We start from the raw sequence: 13,716 nt of genomic DNA on the forward strand, positions 1-13,716 counted from the left end.
ATTTTAATGGATCGGTGTATATATATATATTAGTGGGCCGGTCCATTGGGTCAGAAATCGCTATGCATATAATGGACTCTTCACTGTTTTCCCCTGTTCACAACCCTTCCTCGGAGCAGCTCACCAACGATACTACTCCGACCAGTGACCGGCGGTCGGTCAACTGGAGAACGTAGTTTTACCGCCACCGTCACCACGACGACATGTTTGCTTCTTTGATTGTTGAATTTTTCTTTTGACAGCTTGGTTGGGAAGGGCCTGGGTTTAGCGAGTCAAACATTTCTGGTGATTTATCAGTGCTAGAGAGTAACATCTATGACTTGGGAAGGTGAGAAGTTCTATGATCATTCCTTACTATCGGTTGATTCTATACATTGTATAAAAATCTCTACTTGATCCTCAAATCATCTGCATAATGATTGGATATTTGGATATATACACAAATATGGTGTACTTTGATCCATACTTTTTGAATTACTCTCTTTCATTCTTCAGTGCCTGGAAAACAGAAAAAGGCAAAAACTTTCATAATCTGTTGCAATCCACTCAAGTCTTCAGAGCTGAAGGGGCTGGAGTAGTAGCCAATGTTGCGGAAAATCATCTTTGGAAGACAGTCATTCTACCACCAATACTTCCAACATCCCTCTACCTTGATCTCCAACTTAAACATAAGTAAATGTCTCTTCTCAGGGGACTCATCGAGCCTCAACTTACCACCAAATGAGTTGTCTGGTTTGACTACTCCGGTGGACTCTTTGGTAAATGGCTGTGACTACAACCATTGGCTTGTTGTCATGGATCCACCTGATGGTTACCCTCTAAGGGACCAAATCGTCCACCGCTATATCCAAACTCTCGCTCTCGCAGTTGGAAGGTAGTCTTATGTTTTACAGGTTTCCATTGAACTTCCTTCGTATGTGTTTATAATTTGTGATTTTTCTAAAATTTTGTCTCCCTTTGAACATCTTACATGTTTGTAATTTGTAAGTATAATTTATTGCAGTGAAGAAGAGGCAAAGAGATCCATATATTCAGTTTCAACAAAGTATTACTATGCATTCAGTTGTAAAATTCCAGAAAAGCTGACTCACAGCATCAAAGGTGATGTTCATGAAGTTCTTTGTTCACCTTTATGTACTCTCATTACACTGAAGTGCTTTTTAAATAATGCCTCATTTCTTTTCTGCAGCTCTGCCTGGTGTAAGATGGGTGTTGCCAGATTCTTACCTTCCTCCTGGTGAAGATGGGTATGGAGGTATGATCTCTGCTCTTATAACATGAATTTTTTGCACTTCTATTTGTGTTTCCTGACATTCTGTGTACTAGAATGTCTCACCAATCCATGCTGAAAGTTTTGATCTTGTGTCGCATCTTTTTGTTTCCTACAGGAGAACCATTTGTTGATGGAGAGGTTGTTCCTTATGACGAGAAGTACCACTGCAACTGGTTAAGTTGTGAAGATGACGATGTACCAAAGAAAACCCGTCGTAGAAGGAGGAAGAACCAAACATCTTGAAGAATGAATGGTTGAAGTTTAGAGATTTAAAGCAAATACTTTATATAGCCCATGTTGTGATAACTGATGATTATTCTGAGGATTCTTGGTTTACCATCATTCTAATATTGATGGTTATGGTGAAGAAAGCTTTCGTTGAAGCCTGGACTCTGGAGTTATTTCCAACAACAAATCACAGGGATGAATAAACTGGTAAGAGTAACACAAATTTATAGACAAGACAAGAAAATTAAATGACAAGTAATAGAAGCATAATATGCTAAACAGCCAATATTACACTGAATTGTTATCATCATCCAAAATAGATAGACTTGCTTTACAGTTATCTCTAGTTACTTGCATAGAGGCTCCAAGCCTTAAGACACTTCACTTTGAGCAGTTGAGTCATATCTTAACATATAAAATGCTTGCTAAAGATATTCTCTCATTAATTTTAAGTATTTCAGAACATTTATTTGATGGTGATGTAGCGGTTTGTTCCATGCTTTGCCCAGTGCTCCTTCAGGTCAACTGGATTTGATAGATCATGGCCCTCAGCAGCGAGGCGGCTAAGTAGCTTGGTAAATGCGCTGCCACTCATTTTCCGACCACCAATTCTGGCATGTCGCTTGTTAGGAACTGTTGGAAGAGGATACATTGATAAATTGGTTGTGCAGCAAGATGATTGCCAGCCGCCATTTCCCCATTTGTAGCAAGGCCTTAGAACTCCGGTGCATGAACAAACCGGGACTGGCATAGTTGATTCATCAAACGCCACTTGGTTCAACCCCAGGTCCTGATCCTTCCAATCTGGCTTTGACACACACATTTGTCTGCTAAGTTCATCACTTCCACTACCCATTTCTTGTGTGCCCTTCCACTCCTGTGACTTGCCAAACATCGTCTTGTTCAGGTCTTCGCCTTCTTTCTTAACTTTCTTGGATGGTTTCGAAGTCTTTTTACTAGATGTTGCTGGCTTAGCTTCTTTAGCTCTTTTGTTCCGCCTTGGCTTTGCAGGCTCGGGAGCAGCTGGTGACATGGGCATCGTATCACTCATGTGCATGTCCCTCGAGTTATATGCAGCTTCAACCATATGTGGCTGGTGCTGAACATGCTGCTGGGGATGGTGCATGTGTTTCACTCCCCGCGAAATTTGGCACCCAGGGGGACACGGAGACATACTACCAGTATTCATCGAGCTCTCATGATACTGAAGAGTGGCAATAGCGTTGTCTCGTTCCATTATCGCATTGTTTCGCTCAGCAATAGCTGTGTCTCGTTGTAGGATAGCAGTGTCCCGCTCAGCCAAGGCAGCCTTCTTTTCAGAAAGAGCCAAATTCCTCTCTTGTATCGCAGCATCTCTTTCGGCCATGATGCCCATTATCTGCTTCATCGTTGGCTGATGCTGCATCAGCCACTGAAATAATGGAAATTTAGCAATTACCCATCACCGAAATATTCTGAAACGAGAAACTTCATTTACTCCATAATCCATATTTATGAAGAAAATCTAGATGCAATTATAACACAGGTATTCGTCTCTAAACCTTCAAACAAAAGAAGCATTTGGGGATCTACTGCACAACTAACCTTTTAGCAGTGTCAATATTTATCACTACTGATTACCTGACCCTGTGGCAGCTTATGCCTGCCATTTTCCCGGTGCCCATCATCCATCTAAAACTGACTCCGACTCAATCACCAACGTCACTTCCAGCTTTTAATCAACGATAAGTACAACATATACTCGATCAGGAACGTATCACTGTCCAAACTTGGAGCCTGTCACCAATTTCCCGAAGCAAAGAAAATGGAATTACAGCACATTTCCATAACACAAATCAGATGACTGATGAGATATGCCTAAGTACCCAGTAGAGAGACTCAACAACTGATGTCCATTTCTTGCAATTTTCTCGCAAACTAATAATAACTGAACATAATATACACAATAATTAAATCAAAATCAACGACTTGAATACAAAATTTACTTAAAACCGCAACCAAGCAGCTAGAAATCCAGCCAAAAGGGGCTTACCGAATGCTCCAAGCTCACACAATTCAAAGCTGCATCACGGCAGACCTGATGAAAACAAACCATCATTGACTCAAAAAACGTGATGATATGCAGCAGACACATGTTGGTTTAGTATTCAAGTACACAGAAAATTCAGGGCAAGACATGAAAAGTCGAATCTATAAGGTAAAAACCATAGCATAGAGAGCATGCACGGACAAATTTGGACAAAAACCCTTCAAGCCAATTGAACAATTCTAAGGTATATATAAGCAAGACATACAAATTTCATCACTTCAGAACTGAACAGAGGCTGATTCATAGAATCATAGAAGAGTATGCATTGAGCAAGCAGATACTGAGCACAAAATTAACCAGGAAACTACATGGCAACAGAATCAGCTAGAACAAATCTGAAAATTACCCGAAATAGCAAATTCAGATAAAATGAGAGCAAGTTATATATGGAAGAATTCTAAAAGACAGATTACACAAAACTCAAGAATCAGAAAGAAGCTGAAACTTCCATGTTCACCAATCAGCTTCAAACCAAAACAGAAAACATCAGAAAACCCCAAATCGCGGCAAGCAAGCAAGAGTCAAAGCAAGTCAACATGAAAGAGAGCTGAAAATTCAAGCTGGATAGCAAAATCACAAGGCAGAAAGGACGCTAAAGAACCCAAACAGCCAGATTATGTATCCAAGACCCAATCTCACTCGGAGAAAACAAGCAGAAAATTCACAAGGATTTCCCGATCAAAGAGATGAAGGCTTCAGAGAGCTTACACACGAGAATTGAAAGATACATACAGAGGTGAGAAATCAAAGTCAAAACCCTAAATCAGAGGATAGAAATATCTAATCCAATCTAATAAGACGAAAGGAAGAACAGTAGTTGAAAGAGCAAATAGGAGCACACACCCAAAAACCCAAAATACGTTTTTCTCTCAAGTTCCTATTTTTACCTGCCAATAGTGCCCACACCCAGCATCTTTCACTGTTTTCACCGTTTATTAATGATATATATACAATATACGTACTCAAGTAGTTCAATACGTATGCTCTTCCGTATGTATGTGAACATGGTTTTATTTAGTCAAGAATTCAGAGGGAACTCGGGTGAGTTTTATAGGATTTTAAGCTTCTTGAATTTCGTGCATGAAGACAAAAAAACTGCATTAATGCATCGCTTTCGGTTCCCATTGCCACTGCAGAAGTTTTACTTTTACCAGGTTGATTGATGGAAACAGTTCTCCTATCATTGACCCTGCTTCAATCCAACCATTACCATTACCCAGTAATAATTGCAAATTTTTTCAGTAATTGTGAATTTCCTTCGTCCCTAAATGGAAAATTCGAATTTCTTTTGTTCTCAAATGAAAAAAAAAAAAAATGAATTTCATCCCCAAAATGGAAAAATCATGAACATTTCTGTCAACGGTGTCATATTAAAGGGCCATTTTAATTAAATTTGTGCACTATAATATTTAATGAAATCTTTTGTTAAATTTATTATAATACATACTCAATTTCACAACATTTGCTCAACCACAACTTACTATTATTGTAATCTTGAAAATATTACGAAGATTAAATAAAAGTATTTGTAATTAAATGATAGTGCTATAATAAAGGATGTTAGCATTACTTTGATAAATTACATCATTTGAATTTATGATTTTTCTTTTTGTTGCTTCACGACATCTTGTTATTGAGAGAATTAAAATAAGTAACCTATAATCCTAACCAAGATAGCTAAGGATACAAACTTGTAACCGTAACGTCATGAGTTTAAATTTTCAACTCCCTTAGTTTGAATCGAGTCGGTTAACTATGGACAACCTAGACTAATTTATCTTCTTATAGTTATTTATTGATTAAAGTCACAAGGCAGGATATACCCGTTGCACACCCTCAGATAGTGGCTGCAACTCTGCGAGTTTCCTTCGTCACCCAAAATAAGTAATCTTATTCCAAATAAATTGATAGCATGTGTGACATAAAAACTGCACTATTTTCACTTTATAATTCCAAATAAATAATCAATTTTTTTTTCAAAAATTTTGAGCAGAATTCCTATGATTGAAGTATTGAACTATGCTGGAGATCATGTTCCTGGAGGGTAAAGTTCCCACAATGCTACAGTTGTGTCTTCCGACGAAGAGGCCATTAGTTTGCTGTCATCAGAGAATGCAACAGCCGTGCACTGCAGCAAAATTTGTAATCTATATCAGTGAAAAGGAAAAGAAAAGAAGAAATATGAATACGGGATCCATGACATGTAAGTCGACAACCAAAATATACTTGAACATGGTTCAAGGAATAGAAGGATATGTTCCGTTTCAACTAAAAATTAATTATTTAGTGTATATATATGCTCGTGACGCAAGGAACACTTTTTTAGATCTGAGAAACAGTGGTATACCAAGGCATGATGATATTTCAGTATAGCCAATGCATTTCCTTTACGGTAATTGTATATGCGAACTCTGTCACCACAAGAATATGAATAATGTCAGCTAATAATCTAATATAAATGATTCACCTAGAATATATACCAAGACGTGTTGGATTTTGGTTATAATCCTCATATATATAGAGATGATATAGTGTAGCAGTGGGCATATCCACATGCAAATTACGTATATTGAAATGTATTGAGATTCAGTGGCCATACCGGTGATCCCAGCCAGCAGTTGCAGCAATTTTGCCATCTGGACGTATCGAGGCTCCAGCTATGCCTGGTCGCTCCAACATAATTTCTTTCTTGACTACACAAGTACCCTATTCCGAAGCAAAGAAACATGAAATGTGTAAATGAATAGGAAAAGGAATCATTACCATCTTTGAAGAGGAATGGAATTACATTGTGCCCAGATATACCATACCATCCTAGCACTTTTTTGGAATTTTAGTAACAAATCCAGCATGATAGAGAACACAAAGATAATAGAATAAACATACTTGACCAATACTAGAACTGATCAAAACAAACAGATAGTAAGAACCAAAACATTGAGGCTGCTATTCTTAACACTAACTTCGGTAAGTCAGTAATTGTAGAGCAACATTTCCATAGAATAGCTCTGATGCTACTTTTTGGCTTTCAAACGGCATAGTAGGAATACTGCAAATAAGGAGACAGCATACAATGGTCTCTTTTGGCAAAGATGATTATAGATTATGACTAATTCATATTCAACTCAAAGATACTTATGGATTATTGGTTTTAATGAGCGTTGAGCCACCAAGTGTTGCAAGATCAATAATCTTCACAAAACATGTAAAAAACAAATTATTAAATCTATCCCAACAGATTAAATAATATTTACCAAATACACCCCACCCCCCCCCCCCCCACCCCCACACACACAGCTGGAATTACCATTGAATGATCCAATGTGAAGATCTCAATTTTCTCATCAGCAGCTCCAGAAATACCCCCTTTACATGATCCATCAATTGATATGCTTAAAACTGAAACCAGGAGATGAAATTTATTGTGCCTGCTTCAAATGGGAAAGAAAAAATAAATAAAAATTGAAAGAGGTTTATAGCGGTACTCTGCTCATAGCAAGATGTACCTGGTTCCGAATGAAACTTCACAGAAGTCAGTGGGACACCAGGATTCCTCACATCCCACCAAAGCATGGATCCATCCTCATAGCTGTAGCATTAAAGAAAGGAACAGGAAGTCATAGGGACAAAAAAAAAAAACTTAATTAGGAATTATTGTAAATAAATAAAGATAAAGATATAAAATAATTACTTCTGTTCAGTACAAGTACTAAATATGAGTTTTAGACATCAAGGAAAAGGGTTTACAGAAGCTGTTTTCCAGAAAAGAAACATACCCAGACAAAACATTTAGGAAACCCTGAGATTCAGGAGATAAAAATGCTTGAACTGCCATGCACAATCCTATCAGAAAAACTGTGTTAGTTCCCAATGAAATCTTCACTCTCTAAATATGGAAAGCTTTAGAAATACATTGCCAAGCCATTGGGCTCCATATATGAGAAAAGAAGGTCTTTATTCTTAGAAAACATTTATACCTCTTGGTGTGAAAGTGTCTACAACTATTGAAGTGATTTAAGACCAAAAAAAGAATGCAGACCTCTTGGATTCGGAGAGTGATTCAAGGAAGCACCAGAGCTATGAGGCAGTTCTATAAACCTTTCTGCAGTATTGAGATCCCAAATCTCAACCTTTGCATTTCAATTGTACAGTATTTTAGGTTAGTTGCAGAATCAAAGAAACTATTAAGGGAAATTGCAGTAGCAGGAAAAAAATCTTGATCTCACCTTATGAGATAATTTATCTGGTATGGCAAAGTATCTCAATCCTTCAGAATCCCCACCATCTGAAAGCATAATTGACCAATGTCAGAGATTCAAGAATTCACACCCACACACACAAATTAAAATAATTTTAAAAAAAAAAAAAGGTGCAACACCTAGTTACATCTTACTGTAATATACAAAGTGTTAATAAATTTATTACATAAATTCCCTCATTGCAAACTTCTATCTTGTAAACTCTGTCACATGTTCCAAGATTGCATCAATATGATGGTAGTAACCTAATCCATTAATATTCCACACATTTTCCTAATGCTCTAAAAGTACTTCTCATCAAAAGACCTTTCTCAAAAACCTTCTATTTCAGACCTGCTCCGTGAACAAATCTTGCTTGCGTTAAAACTTAAAAGTACATACTTCATTTCCTTTTTGGATTTAAGTGCTAGTTCTTTATTTTTTAATATCAAATATAAATCAATAGGTTTTAAATGAGTTCCATAAGGACACCATACTTGATTAAACATTGAGGATTTTGTTTCACTACAACCATGAGGCAATTTCACAAGATATAGTGATTGGACAAAATAGAGATAAGAGAATTTCGAGAGATAAAACAGGAAAAAGAGAACAATCCTTTGATTCCGTGGGAATGCAATTTACCTTCATCATCTCCCTGCCTATTATCAGCAATTTCCCCGCTTCCCACATATTGGTTGATGTATGGAGCTCCCTTTGGCCTCTTCACTAGTGAAAGCTTACAGAAGTGATGAGAGTTTGTATTTGCTGTAATTAAAGGAGTCCTGTTGGTAATGACAACTTGAATTGAGATGCTCTAGAACATAGTAGATGGATACATTACTATAAGAATATCCAAAGTCAGGTTGGTAATTGTCAGGAGAGAGCTAACAAGTCAAAGTGCAAAAAGGGACAATGCAGGAAATCATTCATCCAGAAACTGATCATTCAGACTCTGTAAACTGTACTCAATCAATATTGAGAGCTAAATACCTGGACAAACCACCATCTCCAAAGTCCCAGCATTTAACAGTTCCATCCCTGCTTTGGCTGCAAGAAAGTAGTATTATCAGCCCCAAAAACAAATCAATGGGGAAACAGTAGACTATGAAAAGCATCAAGCAATCACGCGACAATAAACAATTAAAATCAAGACAGCTAACCTTATAATTTTGTTGTCTCCAATCAGAGGACTAGCCGCAACACAGGTTATCCCATGGGGGGCACTATGTACCCTGCAGTTCATGCAGTTATGTTCAAATGCAATCATAATCTTGAACAATATCAGCCTTTTATGAAAATGGGTATCTATGCAGCCTGATCAGACTTCAATTTTCTGGACTGCTCCAATATTCAAGATGGGTTGGAAGATACCATAATAACACATTACCAAATGTTTAATGGATAACATGTTACTCAAGTTTGTCTCCTTCTTTTCAAACTATAAGTAAAGATATGAACTTTCACTAAGCCAGATATAGTAATCCTCTCCCATCTTTTTTCCCATAATTTTTCAGAACTGCAACAGAAGAATACATGGACTAAAGACATCAGAATTATGGAAAAGTGGAAAACAATACCAGGCAGACGAAATTGTTCGATGCTGCACCGTATTCCAGATGCGCAATTCACCATCAGCAGAACTGCAAAATGGACCAAATAAACCGGTGAACAATTATCAATTCCCACGAACACATATACACAGAATAACTCTCCAAACAAATTAACTAGTTGGTACCCAGTGAATAGTAGACTTTTAGATGGATGAAAGCAAACATCCGTCACCGTAGCACGGTGACCCCTTAGAACTGACACCGGGTCTGGCGGTGGCCTCTTACTCATCTCGCTCCTTCTCTCATTGAAGCATTGAGTCAAACAGTTAGTCTACTTCCGCTATCCTTTAAGAAAATCAACGCCCACGATTTCTCTTTTTCTCTCTTACCTCTGGGTGTGGGCCGTCTGGCGATAGACGGATGCTTCGAATTCGGTTTTGCAGTGATCAAGCTAGCTTCCAGAAAATCACATGATATAATATGCAATATTTTTCATTTCCCATAATTCCATAAACCTTTTTTCCTTACAATGAAATCCGCAATCAGTATTTGGATGGGTGCCCTAAATAAATTTCATATTGTAATTACTCGGTAAAGGATCGCAATAAATTAAATTAATTTAGATTTAGATAATTTATAGCTAATCAATTTAAATTTAAAAAATAAAATTAATATGTCAGTCTCACTAAAAGTATAACTTGTATAAATTTTTTTTGTTCGAATGGACAACACAGTTAGTCATAGTGGTGAAGTTTGAAATGAACAATAGCAACCTAATTATTGATAAGGGCAATGGATACTGATGGCATCAGCATAATTACTGACAGGGGCGCTAGGGGCGCTAGATGTGGTGGCATCTTGAGAATCAGCATAATTCTGACAGGGGCGCTAGATGTGGCGGCATCCTGAGAATCACCGTGATGCTTAGGCTATCATCTTGGGATTAAAAGTGGTAGGACGGTAAGAGTATGGGTTTTACCGAGGGTTGCGTTCAGAGTGACTCCACCAACTTGGTCAATTGGATTAATGGCACCAAATCCAGAGGTGGTGGTATCATAAACAATGTGATCATTGAGTGCAAGAGATAGATTCGTAAGAATTGAATTGTTAAATGCGTCCATGTTTTGTAGAAACAAAATCGTGTTGCGGACTGACTTGCAAAGAACTGTGTTATGTTCATACTTGGTTTTTTTCCGCGCCAATCCTAGTATCGAGCTTGAGACTCTCGTCCTTAGTGATAGGACCGGGGTCCCTTGTGTTTGTGGAGATTAGTTCCCTTGTTTTGCTTGTCCTGGGGCTCCACCCTTCCATGTTTCCCAAAAATAATGGTTAATGTTATGACCTAATCTTTAACTAAAGGCAGTCTAGGTTAACCCCTTATAATTATCTAGTGCTGATACAAACCTAGTATTGATGTACACAAGCCTTTGTTTAGAAACTCATGCCCTTTGAGATTTTAATTCCGTGAATTTTATAAAGAAAAAAGACAATCTTAAGACAAAATTACTCCTCCGTTTTTTAAATTAAAATTGAAATTGATAAGTGACCTTTCCTTCTAGATAATAGTGTGTATTTTGTTGACTAATGCCCAAATCAAATGATTGTGTTTTTAGCCTTCCACCAATATTAAAATGGGTAAAAACATTTATTGCCACAAATTGACGGTTGGGATAATGTGGGTGTTGAATTGAAAGGGGTAAACTTTTTGTTTTTGTTTTTGTTTTTTAATATGTAAGCTTTTAATAACATTTTGTTATGTGTTGATTAGATTGTGTACTTTTATTTTTATGGTTTTTTGGGTGTGAGTTTATGAAGCTTAACATTTGATAAGTATTTCCATGAAAAATAATTTTATGTCTAGTTGAATAAATACGGTAGATATTAGATGGGTGGTATTTGAATTTAATATGTTATATTTTTTTATGTTTGAACTTTAAATATGCAAATGAATCCAAGAGATCCCGGTAATTTAATAATAATGGACATTTTGAACGTGAGCAAATATCAATTTTGGTTCCACGAGTATTACTAAAATGAGGTTTTGGTCCACATGTTTAATTTCTATCAATTTTCATCCACGATTATTGTTTTAGTACCAATTTTAATCCATGACTATTATTTTAGTATCAAAATTCATCACGTCGGTCACCCATTTATTTAAGACATTCCGAAATATAAAATTTTAAGGACATTTTCGTCCTTTTTCAACTTAAGATTCCAATTTGAGCATAAATTAATAAATTTAAGCCCTAAGATCAATCTCAATTCGCAGTTCTCATCCTCACCCTACCTTAATTTGAGGAAAAAATTACGAATTGGGATAGATCTTAGGGCTTAAATCCATTTATTCATGCTCAAATAGGGATCCTAATTTGAAAAGCACGAAACTACCATTAATAATTTCATATTTCGGCATGTCTTAAACGAATGGGTGACCGGCGTGATGAATTATGACACTAAAATAATAGTTATGGATGAAAATTAGTACTAAAACAATAGTCGTGGATGAAAATTTGTATAAATTAAACATGTGGACTAAAACTGTCATTTTGCTAATACTCGTATGACCAAAATTGGTATTTGCTCTTTTGAATGTTATACTACTTATTTCATTTTAATTCATATGTATACCAAACATTTGAATTGAAATCCCAATAATTTTATTATCGTAAACTAAACACTGAAATTTAAACTCCTACTTTGTTCCTACATTATTTTTTTTTCCTATGAAATTGCAAGTCATTCATTATAACCAAACGCCTCGTTAGCTGACCCACGTTGGGCGACACATATTGTTATTATTATGATGCATTTTTTTTTTTTTTTATCTATGATGTTCACTGTTAGATACAATGATTAATTCCCTCATTGTAGGCACTTCAATTATTGAGTATGCCAACATATGCCCAATTATGAACTTAGTTGAGAGAGCTAGCCGAATTCAAACGTTTGGCAAGTTGACCAATCAACTAACTTAGGCTTATAGTCAAACCCTTTGGCGGATTTATGTTTGCAAGGCATATAATAACCTCCATAGTTAGTTGATTAGCACACAAACCATAGAGCATTAGAGCAACACATTAGCTTACTTGAAGTTTATTTTACGTATTATTACAATAGTTGTACTACTTACATTGCAACACCTATTATTTTATGACTAGGATTTACAACTAAAAAGCATTGTTTTTGTTTTTTTTGTTTGGCATACGCAATAAATGAAATGTAATCATTCATTGTCTTTTTGCATCAATGATTAGTTGTGTTTTAAGGTTTAACTCTAAATTTAATGGCCTATCATTATTCATACTATAATGATTGGTGAATGAGATAACTTATGGGATTAGTATTAATTATAACCATCTTACAAATTTTAAAATGTTTGTTTAGTAATATTTACATTGTAATAAAGTTAGTATATTCAAAAAAAATGTCTACAATAATACAAATTTCATACCTAATTTTGTAATTGTTTTTTATAAAATTCTAACCATACATTTTGCAACAAAGATTCAAATAGGCAAAACAAATAGATGTATTCAATGAATTACATTTTACTATTAATTGTTTGTTTCTTCTTGCTCTTATATACAAAAATTATTTATTATTTTAAAAATAGTGTTTACTGTAAAGATATTGTGTTTCACCAATGTTAATCTATAATTAATGAAAATGTATGATTGTAAAAGTGTATAAAGATGTAAAAAAAAAAAAAAGGTCCATGAAAGACTAACTTGATACATTTTCAATAATCATATGTCACAATTGATCGATTTTTAATTTATAATAACAAAATGACAAAAATAAAAGAATGAACTCGTATGTTGGTAGAAAATATCAAAATGTATTGTGCAAAAGTGACTCATTTTGATTTATATTCAATGAACGCGTGTGATGATTAAAAATGTACAAAAAACTAAATTGATACATTTTTAGTTTTCAGCGGTTTGGAACAAAAACCAGACGATTTTTTCAACGTTTTGACTCCGGACAAAACACCAAAATAGCGAATTCGTCATTTACCAACCAAACCCTACATCTACTTCTGGTTGAGGTGTCATCCTTTGATTGATTGAAACAACAAATTAAACCACTGTTTTTATTCATTCACTTTTATTTACCTAATAAAATTTAGACATATGGTAAAAGTTATACTCCATTGGAGTACATATATCATTTTACTTTCATTAATTATAGATTGATTTTAATTCAAGGACTAAAATCGAAAAATGTAATAATTGAGGGGTTGAAAAGGGGATTAACTCATGTGCAGGTACAAAAAGGCCAAAAGGGGTCACGCGAAAGTCAAGGTATCAAATTTTATTTTTCCCATATTTG

General features: G+C 35.7%; 3 protein-coding genes across 8 annotated transcripts; 1 reads left to right on the forward strand and 2 right to left on the reverse strand.

Moving 5' to 3' along the window:
* The first annotated feature begins 9 nt into the window (after positions 1-9).
* On the forward strand, positions 10-1,656 carry LOC109170144 (multiple organellar RNA editing factor 7, mitochondrial). Its single transcript, XM_019319128.1, has 5 exons — positions 10-328; positions 496-874; positions 1,004-1,101; positions 1,190-1,255; positions 1,389-1,656. Exons 2-5 carry the CDS (start codon positions 585-587, stop codon positions 1,514-1,516), a joined length of 582 nt encoding a protein of 193 aa, XP_019174673.1. The 5' UTR covers positions 10-328; positions 496-584; the 3' UTR covers positions 1,517-1,656.
* Positions 1,657-1,762: 106 nt separating this feature from the next.
* On the reverse strand, positions 1,763-4,524 carry LOC109170142 (protein BASIC PENTACYSTEINE6). Of its 5 annotated transcripts, XM_019319121.1 has the most exons (5): positions 4,298-4,450; positions 4,004-4,007; positions 3,534-3,578; positions 3,122-3,277; positions 1,763-2,912 (listed from the first exon to the last, which is right to left on the reverse strand). In XM_019319121.1, the coding sequence occupies exons 4-5, from the start codon at positions 3,170-3,172 to the stop codon at positions 1,968-1,970; spliced, it is 996 nt and encodes a 331-aa protein (XP_019174666.1). In that variant the 5' UTR covers positions 3,173-3,277; positions 3,534-3,578; positions 4,004-4,007; positions 4,298-4,450; the 3' UTR covers positions 1,763-1,967. The 5 variants fall into 5 exon arrangements, with proteins under 5 accessions (XP_019174666.1, XP_019174668.1, XP_019174669.1 ...); XM_019319123.1 differs by lacking the exons at positions 4,004-4,007; positions 4,298-4,450 and adding an exon at positions 4,478-4,524; XM_019319124.1 differs by lacking the exon at positions 4,004-4,007 and having other exon boundaries at positions 4,434-4,485.
* Positions 4,525-5,463: 939 nt separating this feature from the next.
* LOC109170141 (protein DECREASED SIZE EXCLUSION LIMIT 1) lies at positions 5,464-10,024 on the reverse strand. 2 transcript variants are annotated; one of them, XM_019319120.1, is made up of 14 exons: positions 9,771-10,024; positions 9,567-9,677; positions 9,409-9,471; positions 8,992-9,063; positions 8,822-8,878; positions 8,474-8,613; positions 7,817-7,875; positions 7,630-7,720; positions 7,367-7,433; positions 7,097-7,179; positions 6,898-6,989; positions 6,190-6,296; positions 5,938-6,001; positions 5,464-5,718 (listed from the first exon to the last, which is right to left on the reverse strand). In XM_019319120.1, exons 2-14 carry the CDS (start codon positions 9,668-9,670, stop codon positions 5,620-5,622), a joined length of 1,098 nt encoding a protein of 365 aa, XP_019174665.1. In that variant the 5' UTR covers positions 9,671-9,677; positions 9,771-10,024; the 3' UTR covers positions 5,464-5,619. The 2 variants fall into 2 exon arrangements, with proteins under 2 accessions (XP_019174665.1, XP_019174664.1); XM_019319119.1 differs by having other exon boundaries at positions 9,567-10,024.
* Between the last annotated feature and the right edge of the window lie 3,692 nt (positions 10,025-13,716).

The sequence above is a fragment of the Ipomoea nil genome, unplaced genomic scaffold (assembly GCF_001879475.1).
Source record: "Ipomoea nil cultivar Tokyo-kokei standard unplaced genomic scaffold, Asagao_1.1 scaffold3321, whole genome shotgun sequence".
Lineage (NCBI taxonomy): Eukaryota > Viridiplantae > Streptophyta > Magnoliopsida > Solanales > Convolvulaceae > Ipomoea > Ipomoea nil.

Coding starts and splice junctions, on each gene's coding strand:
- LOC109170141 (XM_019319120.1), bottom strand. CDS start 9,670: ATGAGTAAGAGGCCACCGCCAGACCCGGTGTCAGTTCTAAGGGGTCAC. Junction 7,721..7,816: donor CAGATAAATTATCTCATAAG/GTGAGATCAAGA, acceptor TGAAATGCAAAG/GTTGAGATTTGGGATCTCAA. Junction 6,990..7,096: donor GAAGTTTCATTCGGAACCAG/GTACATCTTGCT, acceptor TCCTGGTTTCAG/TTTTAAGCATATCAATTGAT.
- LOC109170142 (XM_019319123.1), bottom strand. CDS start 3,172: ATGGATGATGGGCACCGGGAAAATGGCAGGCATAAGCTGCCACAGGGT. Junction 2,913..3,121: donor ATAAGCTGCCACAGGGTCAG/GTAATCAGTAGT, acceptor CCATTATTTCAG/TGGCTGATGCAGCATCAGCC.
- LOC109170144 (XM_019319128.1), top strand. CDS start 585: ATGTTGCGGAAAATCATCTTTGGAAGACAGTCATTCTACCACCAATAC. Junction 875..1,003: donor CTCGCTCTCGCAGTTGGAAG/GTAGTCTTATGT, acceptor AATTTATTGCAG/TGAAGAAGAGGCAAAGAGAT. Junction 1,256..1,388: donor TGGTGAAGATGGGTATGGAG/GTATGATCTCTG, acceptor TGTTTCCTACAG/GAGAACCATTTGTTGATGGA.